Source organism: Nannobrachium achirus (assembly GCF_963921795.1).
Source record: "Nannobrachium achirus genome assembly, chromosome: 10".
Lineage (NCBI taxonomy): Eukaryota > Metazoa > Chordata > Actinopteri > Myctophiformes > Myctophidae > Nannobrachium > Nannobrachium achirus.
In genome coordinates, this window is record NC_137819.1 from 23,460,004 (window position 1) to 23,472,176 (window position 12,173).

General features: G+C 44.1%; 2 protein-coding genes across 3 annotated transcripts in view; both read left to right on the top strand.

The window, feature by feature from the left end:
- The window catches only part of LOC308292727 (tyrosyl-DNA phosphodiesterase 2-like), a 34,415-nt gene extending 32,925 nt beyond the window's left edge, over positions 1–1,490 (top strand). For both annotated transcript variants that reach the window (XM_080735140.1, XM_080735141.1), the window contains one exon: positions 940–1,490. In XM_080735140.1, the coding sequence (XP_080591266.1) occupies positions 940–1,224 (285 nt within the window). In that variant the 3' untranslated portion in view covers positions 1,225–1,490. The remainder of the gene's footprint in view (positions 1–939) is intronic.
- Positions 1,491–2,337: 847 nt separating this feature from the next.
- On the top strand, positions 2,338–10,757 carry LOC308292911 (tyrosyl-DNA phosphodiesterase 2-like; the record flags this gene model as incomplete). Its single annotated transcript, XM_080735335.1, has 6 exons — positions 2,338–2,405; positions 5,519–5,695; positions 6,022–6,113; positions 6,702–6,820; positions 7,251–7,421; positions 10,470–10,757. The coding sequence occupies 6 exons, from the start codon at positions 2,338–2,340 to the stop codon at positions 10,755–10,757; spliced, it is 915 nt and encodes a 304-aa protein (XP_080591461.1).
- Positions 10,758–12,173: the final 1,416 nt, after the last annotated feature.

The following is a 12,173-nucleotide window of genomic DNA, read 5'->3' on the forward strand; positions in this document are numbered from 1 at the left end:
AACAGCACTAAGGATGCTGGCAAGTTTACCAGATGTGGCCAGTGTCATATATGGGCATAAAAGGGATCTCCATATGTGGGCATAAAAGGGATTGCATGTATGATGTCAGAAGACAGAATCCATATGGCCAAGACAGATGGCGCGACCTTTTCGTCCTACTGGTAGTGCACAGCGCCATCCCATGGTCACGGGAGTGTTTCATTATTCCTATTTGTCATCTTTTCGACACCCAAACCTAACCCTAACCCTAACCTCCGTGGGGTGAGTCGCTATCCCTCCCGACGCTCTGTTGTCGACATGATGTTTGTTCGAAAGAGTGAGATTTCCCCCATGGTCACAAGTAGTAACTGCTGCAACCTGCGGGAAGGCGTCTGCGAGACCTGGGTCTGCAAACAGGTCTGCAGTGCAGACCTGTTTGCAGACCCAGCACTGCAGACCCAGGTCAACCTCTCTACTGCTCCCAGTGGCAGCCTTAGCTCCAGGCGGAGCCGCTCGATTGTCCACGACATTGCAAGCGGCGCGAAGGCCAGCGGACCTTGGTCCTGCTCTTCGCCCCCGAGCGCCGCAGGCGCGAGTGGCCGCGAAGAGCGGGCCAGGGCCGCACGGCCGGCGGAGCGCCGCGCGAGTTACGAAGCCGTGGTGAATGCAATCGTTCTATTTATGCCCAGGCCGTAAGGCCTGGGCAAGCCCACGATAAACGCCCTGTCCAAGTGACTACAATGTCTGCACAGTCACCGAAGCACTAGGGGGCAGTCAAGTAGTATGGGGTCTGCAAACCCGTGTCTTCAGACCCACGTCTGCAGACATGCTGCATGCAGACTTCCCGCAGGCTGCAGCGGTTAGCTTCTCCATGGTCACACCAATTCATTGAACATATTTTAATAATTTGGCTCTCACAGACATTATTTTAGGAAGGTGACGCTTTGTTTCCTTCCCCAGATGGCCATGGTGGGGCTGCCACCCGGCGTGTGTGACATATGGGAGAAGCTGGGCAGTCGGGAGCACTGCCGCTACACCTGGGACACCAAGGCCAACACCAACAAGGACTGCCGGCACTTCACCCTCTTCCGCTTCGACCGCGTATACCTCCGACCCGCCACCGGGGACGACGGGGTCCCGCCGCCGGCCCCCTTCAACTTGGCTCTGATCGGCCGAGAGAGGCTGGACTGCGAGCGCTTCACCAGCGATCACTGGGGGATATACGCTCAGTTCACCATGCGCTAGCGGAACACAGGCCAGCTCACAATTGAGCGGAGTCCCTCAGGTCTCTATGCTAGTGTATTTTCTGTATGTCTGTTATTGTTCTTTCCCCATGATACGGATGCTGGGGTTTGAGTGGAGGGTGCAGGACGCCTCCCCATACATAACCATTGTACTGTAACTTCAAACTCCATTTTAACCATGATAGCCCTTACTTTAATAAAGTAATCAATCAATCAATCAATCAGTATTATAGGTGTAATTGGTGAGGGAACTATGTCATCATGGGAGTGGTGTGAGCTGTGGTGTGGAACTCCTCTGACATTTCTGACGTCAATTTGTGTGTTGGTGAAAAAATTGCCTATAGGCTATATCTATTGAACCAAGGAAAAGTAATAAAAAGTGCTTCGGCCAAAACCGAAGCGCTTTCCATCAAACTCCACTTGAGCTGGATGTTTTGTCATTTGCTGAACATTTTACATTGGGGTTTGCTGGTTTGGGCCAGGCAGCAGAGATATAAAGGTGTGGTCCAAGGTAGGTGTGATTATTGTGTATTATCATTTGACATTTGACTATATGACTCAGACAAGTTAATATTACTAGAATTTCGGGCCCCCTTTGGGGGCCCTCAAATCTAGAGCTCGGCCGACGGTATACCAGCAATCAAATGGATTTGTAATTTTTTTGAGAAAAAAATTTTTTTTGAGAAAAGTTTTTTTTGAGAAAAAAGTTTTTTTTAAAATGTTTTTTGAAAAAAAAAAGTTTGTTGAAAAAAAAAAAAGTTTTGGCCTAATTGTGTTATTATTATTACTATAATAGGCCTGCCAATGTTTTATTTTCATTATTTCAATGTTTTCATTTTAGCAACACACACACACACGCGATTTTTGTGCAAAAGGTGGAGTCTTTAAATGCAGTGTAAATGTGATTCTATCGCGGAGTTGCCTAAAAGTAATCGAAAAATAATCGCTGTCAATTAGTTGTAGGGATACATGGGGTCAGGTGACCAGCTGTGGAACTCAAGCTTGTTCAGCGTTGTCTGCTGAAACTGGTCTGCTGCAACATACAGTCCTGGTGGCTTGCTTAAGCATAGCCTAATCATCGCCCAACGGTGTGGAGTCATTTTTCAGTTCTGACATGGAGGAAGGACTCGAGGGAGATGCCAGAAGGAGGGACACATCCCAGGAAAAGAAGCAGGAGAAACGGTAAATAATAAACCCAACTCTCTCTGCTAGATAGAAACATTCAGAGTCAGATCGCCTATCAATCTGATATAAATGTAAGCAAAAAGTCACTGTTGGTTTCTTCCCCTATGGCGCGCGCAGGACCGAGGTGATGGAGGTGTGCAGTCGTTTTCTATATTTTGAAAGTATATACAGTCTTTGTAACATTTCCATCAGATGCTGTTCAGTCTGGCTTGTTTATAGAGAAACGAAACTCGATACTCTTCTCAACAGCAAGGGAGGGGCAGGGGAGGGAGGACAGCACCAGCACTTTACTGCCCCCTAGTGGCATTTTGGAAGATGCTTAAAAATAGGCCCGATTCTGTTATTAAGTGTGCCTGCTATGCAATAGCAGAACACTTATTGTAATCCGCCATACTTAAGTCAGTCAGTCAGTCAGTCAGTAAGTAATGTTCTTGCAAATTTCTGCTCGTAATAACTGCCGCACAATTTACGCCACCGCCGCAATATATACATCAAAACGTGCGGCTCGGCCGGGAATGGTGTGCTATTACTTTTCTTTCCGATCCGCGATACGATTGCGATGTAATTCGCAAAAAACGACGCCCAAAAACCCCATTGACTTAGAATGGGGGACTCCGAAAAAAAAACAGAAACTTTGGCGCCACATAACTCTGCCATACTTTTGCCTAGCAACGTGATTTAAACTTTAAAATGCACACACAACTTTGGTCTTTTTCCGGCCAATAGGGATGAGCTGTAATTGATTAAGCCCCGCCCCCTCTGTAACAGGAAGTGCCTCTATAACTCATGAACCGTTTGTCGTACAGACTCGCGGCTGGTGTCAAAAACTTGAAGAGTGCAAGGTCAAGACTTACTCAGCTAGGTAAGAACAGAAGCCTCTGGCGCGCTCCAGCAGGCATTCCAAGTCAAGTCCATCCACGTTCCAGGTGATCAGAGACAGTTTGTCATCTTCTTTCTCTGGAGACGTCTGCTTAGCTTCTGTTTTGCTGGTTCCACTGGAGCAGGATGGTTCCTCCTCTGTTAGATCAATGCTGGACAAACAAACGTATCAAAGTAAATCAGTGGCTCTCTCAAACATTTTGATTTTCATTTCAAGTTTGGTGGCATGATGTGATTAAAATGTACTAAAAAAAGTACTAATGGCCATGGAGGCTTCTGGCTCTGGTATCATCAAGCTTGGCTGGGGTTTAGTCCAGTCAGATCACTTGTAGCTCATTTAACAGCCTCTTGTAATTCACCCACCCTTAAAGGAGTAGTTCACCCCCTTCTCAATTTTTTTTTTTTCTCAAATTTTTTTTTTCTCAAATTTTCTTTTTCTCAAATTTTTTTTTTTCCTCAAAAATGTTTTTTTCTCAAAAAATTTTTTTTCTCAAATTTTTTTTTCTCAATTTTTTTTTTCTCAAAACATTTTTTTTCTCAAAATTTTTTTTTCTCAATTTTTTTTTCTCACATTTTTTTTTTCTCAATTTTTTTTCTCAAATTTTTTTTTTCCTCAAAAAAATGTTTTTTTCTCAAAAAACTTTTTTTTTTCTCAAAAAACTTTTTTTTTCTCACAAAACTGTCGTTAAAGTGCGACCCGTGATAACGGCCAAAAATGCGCCAAAACGCCACTAATTAGTCGAAATGGCTGACTTCCTGTTTGGTTTCTGATTGGCTGCTGGCCTTGTGACGTGGGTAGAGCTGCGAGGGCCCGGTCATCGCTGCTTGCAGCTTTAATTCATTAATCGTCCATGACCTTAATTGGGGCCTATTTCGCCAAACAGGAAGTGCCCCTCACCAAACAAGAAGTGACCCTTGATCTCGTGAACCGTTTGTCATACAGACACGCGGGTTGCGTCAAATGACAAGATTAAGAGTCCTTAAACTTAATTGGGGCCTATTTCGCCAAACAGGAAGTGCCCCTCACCAAACAGGAAGTGACCCGTTTTCTCGTGAACCGTTTGTCGTACAGACATGTGGGTGGTGTCATATGAAGAACAATAATGTTAACGTTTGTGCAAAAAAATGCTAATGTTAATAACGCTAATGCTAACACCAACCGCTACACAAGGTTGCACAGACTTAGCGAGCTGCAGGCACACTTAAAATTTCTTAGAAATTTTCTTTTCTAGTTATTGCTGCTCACAAGACAAAACCGACCAGAAATAGCTCAATTAGAATGATTTATTAAGCTACACTTTAAAATGTACATTTTGTAGTCATGTTGCACCATTTTGACAAAAAGCCACATTTTTCAAACGCCAACCAGTAAATGTTAACTAATTAGTGGTTCTCAAACCTTTTTGGGTTCAGGTCACAACGTGACCTAAGTCAAACATGCTATTTTTGGTGAAGAGACTTGTGTAGTGTAGGCTGAAAAAGATCACACCAAGTACCGGTACAGTGCAACTCAGGTCTGTTTAACTAAGTATAAGTGGTTTAATTGAAGTGATATTGATACATTCCAAATATTATCAAAGCATTTATTATTATTCTTTTGCGACTGACACTGTCTCAAGTTAAACTGGTCTCGACATAACCTAGCACAACGGCACCCTTGGGTGCTCTGAACTAATGTATGCAGGACCGACCAAGCTTAAAGGAATAGTTCACCCCCAAAAAGATTTTTTTTCTATTGATTAGTCACGCCATGGAGACTAGAGTTCAATAATATTTTTAGTTTTTTGTCGCATTCCTAAGACAAAAATGTGATAACAATAAATTTACCCCCATTCGTTCCGGATGGTGACCCGTTTCGAAACGGGTCACCATCCGGAATCAATGGGGGTAAATTTACTCGAAACAAATTTTTGTCTTAGGAATGTGACAAAAACCAAAAAATATTATTGAACTCTAGTCTCCATGGCGTGACTAATCAATAGGAAAAAAAACATTTTGGGGGTGAACTACTCCTTTAAGGGTGGGTGAATTACAAGAGGCTGTTAAATGAGCTACAAGTGATCTGACTGGACTAAACCCCAGCCAAGCTTGATGATACCAGAGCCAGAAGCCTCCATGGCCATTAGTACTTTTTTTAGTACATTTTAATCACATCATGCCACCAAACTTGAAATGAAAATCAAAATGTTTGAGAGAGCCACTGATTTACTTTGATACGTTTGTTTGTCCAGCATTGATCTAACAGAGGAGGAACCATCCTGCTCCAGTGGAACCAGCAAAACAGAAGCTAAGCAGACGTCTCCAGAGAAAGAAGATGACAAACTGTCTCTGATCACCTGGAACGTGGATGGACTTGACTTGGAATGCCTGCTGGAGCGCGCCAGAGGCTTCTGTTCTTACCTAGCTGAGTAAGTCTTGACCTTGCACTCTTCAAGTTTCAAGATGTATTTATTGTGTACAGGTACGCAAGAGTACAATTATTTGGTTTGTATACAGTTTACACACACACACACACACACACACACACACACACACACACACACACACACACACACACACTCTTACTCAAAATTCCGGGGTAGAAGAGGAAAGTTACAGTGCGGCTTTAAGTAGCTTGTCAAGTTAATTCAAGTGAATGGTTGTCATGTAATGATTGATTATGATCACCATGTCATTTGCCTCCAGGATTTCTCTGATCGGTCCTTAAACAGTGTGATGTGGCTTCTCTCTGCAGATACAGTCCTGACGTGGTGTTCCTTCAGGAGCTCATTGAACCCTACGTCATGTACCTGAAGAAAAAAGCCGTCAACTACATGCTCATCCAAGGTAACAAAGGAACCCTGTTTCTCAAACGGGAGAGTATTCTTTGCAGGTCTTTAAGTCTGAATGCATCTCGGTTAAGCATCGCTGACCTGCAAAAAACACTCTCACTCTCACCCACTAGTGTTTTGACAGGGTTGTGGACAATTTCACATTGTGTTTACATATCGTTGAAGTTGGGGCAGAGAATGTGTATCTCTATTTTTGAATGTATTATTATTAATAGTGAAAATAACTGATCTACAATACCGAGAAACGGCTTGCGTTGCAACACGTTGTGAGCTTGTACTACTATCTGAAAAGCAGTAGGCAGTAGCAGAAGGCCTGAATTTAGTATGCATCTCACCACCTCATTAGCAGCTTTCGGACAACTTAAAAGGTTTATTTGACATACTAAATAGTATGGTAGTATGTGATTTCTGGTGGGGCCAAGGACTCCTAGTTTTCTGTGCATCAAGCCACCCTCAATACTTATTAGAATGTTTAATCTATGGACCATTTATACATTCTGATTTACAGAAGTGTCCATTTGGACACTGGTGGTCCCCGTAACCGCTGAGTAACACTACTATACCAACATGACTCCTCTGTCAGGTGGTGAGGAGGGCTACTTCACTGGGATGATGCTGAAGAAGTCCCGCGTCAAGCTGTTGGAGAGCAACACTGTCCCTTACCCTAACACCAAGATGATGAGGAACCTGCTGGTAGCTCAGGTGATTATGCAGTTATGATGAAAAGTATTTTGTAATAATTGGCTCAGTCATCATCACCTTATGGCAGAAGACACATCTTTGTTATAGAATGTTAAAGCTATCTTCTTCATATAATTGGACTCCTCACTAATGTTCATTATACCTTGATACCATTTCTGTCTTCTGTGTCTCAGAGGAGGGCTGTGGACAGGTTCAGAAACCTGCTTAAAGTTAGCATGCTATAATGAAAGCCATTGTTTTCGAAAATGTGGAATCTCGTTTGTAAAAACAAAACCTGGCCAACAATGATGCCACCGTAGGCAGGTTTCTGAAGTGTCCACAGCCCTCCTATGAGACAGTAATTTTTTAGAGACAGTAATATTTTACCATATTATAATGAATGTTAGTGAGAAGGACCAATAAAGATTTGCGTTTTTTCTGGCAATCACAGGTGAAATTCAGAGGCCTGGAGCTGTGTCTGATGACGTCCCACTTTGAGAGCTGCAAGCCCAGCGCCGCAGAGAGAATGAACCAGCTCAGGCTGGTTCTGCAGAAGATGACCGAGGCGCCCGATAACGTCACAGTGCTGTTCGGAGGGGACACCAACCTCAGAGACAAAGAGGTCAGGCCTCAAGTCTAGTAGTAGTTTCTTCACTGAGAGGGGCGGGGAGGGGGGGAAAATGCTGATGTTCTTCTCACTGTCATCCCCTGATTCCTCTCCCTGCTCCAGGATCAACCAGCAGGGGTTGCCAACTAGGGGTGGCTCGGTATCAACATTTTGTTATCGCGGTTACCGTCCTCCCATTTACCGCCGGTATTGCGGTAATTACCGCACCCCCGTATCTATTAATTAAGGTTCGGCGATAAGACAAAATATTCCTATCATCTGCCCAAAATTTGTCTCTCCACGGTCCTATAAGCCCGACTGCTCGAGTTCCCCGTACAGCACAGTGGGTCTGGCTTTTGAAAGTAGCAGATCTACAAGCTCACAACGCGTCGCGTTCGCAACGCGTTCTGAGCTTGTAGATCTTTGCAGTGTCGGGTTACTATAGTAACGTAGGCTACAGAGGCGTCAATTGGGTATGGCAAGCTATATGGCACCTGCCATACCTAGGCTACAGGGGGAAATAATAAAATGTACTTTCATCGTGCCTGTTGCTAAGGTATGGCAACATGACTGGTGTCTGTCATGTTGCCATACCTTAGCTTTTTCTGAACTGACGCCACTGGTAGGCTACTGGGGCTTCAGACACTGCACGCTATTTGTGAACAAACCAGATGAGACGGGTATAGTGATTGTGTACGGTCTGTGATTATGCAAACTCACGTCTCAAATCGCATTGATTGAGTGGTGATATAAACATAGTAAACAGGTTTTAGTTACCAGACTTGACAGAAAAGGTTGTAGTCGAACAACGACGGGCACACGCGCTATGGGGCTTTTAAGCCGTGACATCATTTTGTAGGCAGAGGAGAATCTGCCCCCAGAGCATTTTCTGTCCCTCGCTATTTCAAAAAACGACTAAAACATAACGACTAAAGTATAATTCTAACACTTTCCTTTCAACAACAAAGAGAAGAAAAATGTGTAAATAGTAAAAATAGTAAAAAGATTCACGGAAACTGGGGGCAGAAATTCTCCTCTGCCTACAAAATGATGTCATACTTAACAGCGCAATACTGTAAAAGTACTCACTAGCGCTGGTTTCATTTTCGGTTTTAGTCCTCGCGCTCCGCGCGTATGAATAAAAAAAGAAACGGCCACGAGGTATGTATAAACATACTTGTGTGAGTTGTGTCGTGTGGATTATGGAGAAAGTTTAACGCTTCTGAGGCTACGAGGCTACTGGGTATCCAGTCGTCTCGCCAAAAATCCAAGTCGCCAAATTTGCGGGACATGTCGCCAAAGACAGGTCGCCAACCAGTCACGGACATCTCGCAAATTTCCTGAGTCAGCTCGCCAACCACTAGGGAATAACCCGTGAATGATACACGACGTTCATGGTGGAGGCTTATTCAAGAGCACAAGAGCACAAGTGTTTAAGAATGACAAGTGTTTAAGAATGAAGAGTGTTGTGTGTGTGTGTGTGTTCATGGAGGCTTATTCAAGTGTTTAAGAATGACAAGTGTTTAAGAATGAAGAGTGTTGTGTGTGTGTGTGTGTGTGTGTGTGTGTGTGTGTGTGTGTGTGTGTGTGTGTGTGTGTGTCCACGCTAGGACTTTTACTCAAGTACATTTTGAATTCTGGACATTTACTTGTAACAGAGTATATCTACAGTGCAGTATTGATACTTTTACTTAAGTACAACATGTGAGTACTTTTTCCACCACTGTTTATATCACAGTCCTGGCTTAGGGGTGAGCCATCCAAGCTGTTTTGGCGACCTGTCCTTGGAGCATTTGGCGAGGCATCTAACCCAGGAGGCGACATGTCCACGCTAGTTGGCGAGCTGCCCTAGAAAATTCATTTTGCTTCATTTGGCGACTTGGAAATTTGGCGAGTGGACCTGTATTCGGCTACTGCACTGCTCCAGTGTCTACTGTGTCTCACTCTCTGTTGGAGACTGTGACGGGCGGGGCCAAGCTTCCAATTGTTCCAAACCTGTGGTGCGCGGCCCAGAGCAGAGCGGCATGAAGCGCATGCGGTCCTCGCTTCTCCCCCGTTTTAAAACTCGCTCGTTCTCAATAAAAATAGCCTATTTTTTGTCTTTTTTGACCGCGGTAAGGACCCTGACACCGCGGTAGGCCGCGGTATACCGCGATACGGCGGTACGGCGGTTACCGAACCCAGCCCTACTGCCAACCTCTAGTGTTCACATTTAACCTCAATGCACTGTTCAGCCACTGACAGCTACAAAGGCTACCGTTTGCTTTGTATTGACAAAATCTACAAAGCTTTTGTCATGGCCTTTTTGATTATACGTTGAGCTTCAACTGCAGCTACAAAACGAGTACGTGTTATTTAACCATTTCCACTTGACCTCTCTTCACACAAGTCCTGCTTGTAATGGGGGAAAACAAATGATTTCTGTCGGTCGGTTCCCTGGTCCCCTTTATATTTTTCATCCCTTCTCGGACGCTCGCTTGACACGTTGATCAACAATTCTACAGTCACGTTGTAATTCTTTTTGATGACAGTGTGATCGCACAGCTCTGTTGCCAGGTGCCGGGCAAATGTTTGACCTCTGTGCCAGCTAATTATTATTGTTATTATTACACACAGCTGGCTTTTCAGATCTCTTTGCTGCTCTCTCTTTGTTGCCCTCTTAACTCAATATTTTAACTTTTTGCTTTTTTGTAAGTTAACACCCTACTTGATCCTACAAGCGTCACACAAAAGCATCAAAAGTAGCAGATCCACAAGCTCGAAACACTGTGCGAAGTGAGGCGTTTTGAGCCTGTAGATATATACTTGTTAATGTAGCTGGAGTTTTCTCTCACACTTTAAGTTGACTCAAGTGATTAGTCATTTTAGGATTGCACGAGTCAAGCTCAACCGCAATAACGATACAGCAATAACGAAGCCATCAAAGCACAATAAATGCCGTGGCGTGCATCTCGATCAGGTCACACGGAGCTGTTAATTAAACCTCGCCCCCCCACAGAGTTCTTCGGGCCATTCATAGCTCACCTCTAATAATAACAGCCCACGTTATGTTTCCTTCCCCAGATGGCCATGGTGGGGCTGCCACCCGGCGTGTGTGACATATGGGAGAGGCTGGGCAGTCGGGAGCACTGCCGCTACACCTGGGACACCAAGGCCAACGACAACAAGGACGCAGATTACACCAGCCTGCTCCGCTTCGACCGCGTGTACCTCCGACCCGCCACCGGGGGCGACGGGGTCCCGCGGCCGCCGGCCCCCTTCAACATGGCTCTGATCGGCCGAGAGAGGCTGGACTGCGAGCGCTTCACCAGCGATCACTGGGGGATATACGCTCAGTTCGCCATGCGCTAGCGAGAGAACAGGTCTGCTCTGAGCTGTTTCTGTTGTTTTTTTCGCACTGTTTTTCGACATTGCACTATTAGGTTGTGTTGGTAGTTTCTGAGTATTTGTCTTGTTTAACAATGACAGTGAGATACTTGTTTTCGTAAGACACTTTATGTATATATATACTTATATTTAATTCGCCCCCTCTATTGATGCACCTTCTCTTTTTTGGTACTGTACTGCTCTTGTTTTTTACTCTTATCTATCTTTTCCTACTTCTCTGTAACTTTGTAAATAACTGTATACTGCTGTGCTACAACTGGACAACTGAATTTCCCCCTTGGGATAATAAAGGTATCTATCTATCTAACAGGTCGGCTCACAATTGACTTCATCCGCGTTGAGACATGGTTCAGGGTGGGCTGCTGGCTATAAGGGAGTCGTTTATGAACCCTGACGAAAAGGCTTAGCTGGTGTTATTATATTTTAAGCATGTGGGTTAGTTGAGACTGGGCTGGGTTCAGAGGCATAATTTCAGAAATAAATAGATCTACATACAAGCTCTCACTGCTCTCGCAAGCCACATACATTGTTTTGTCTTCTATATTTAATTGTGGGTAGGGCAGCCCTTTTACACAAGGGTTATACAAATAAACTTGGCTGCAATGATTACGTGACTTTCTGACTTGGCAAAATTAAATGTAGTACTGAGACTTGACCACCTGAGGGCACTACAGAGTCAAGGTATCAAGTGATTGGCTCGTGTGGGACTGTTGGATATTTAGAATAAAAGGCATTTTCTATTCAAAACAATGGCTGTTACTGGGATTACACAGTCATAGTCATGTATCACACTGACCTGTGTATGTGAGTGAGTAGGTTAATGTAGAGAGGCTGCTCACGTATAAAATAATAATAATAATGATAATAAATCCCTTTGTGTGAATTGGTTTGCTGCAGCAGTGAGAAATAAGTTAAAATACAATAGAAGCAAGAACAATTCAACCAAGCTTCTACACATCAATCTGTGCAATGCTTCACATTGCAGCCTGCCAATTGGGAGTGTAATTGTTTTGTAATTATGGGTGTAGGCCTACTTATGAAATAATGATGGGGTATAATAATAATGGTACATGAGAACAAAGCAATAAAGTAATGGGCGCCTTACACCCCTTGCTCCCTATTACAGAGTAGCCTATAATAGTACAAGGCACTAAGAGGACAGTACAATGAAGCAGTGCTTGTTACCTTGTTGGTCATAGTAATTATTGGGTAGTCGGCCTAAGTACAAGGTTGCAATACAATTGGTCATGACTGAAGGGGATTAGGGTTTTGTGTTGTGTGCGTGCGTGCGTGTGTGTGTGTGTGTGTGTGTGTAATTTTTCTCCCCTTGTCTCCCTTCAGGACATTTGACAGTCCATCCTGTGACTGTCAGCCCTTGGA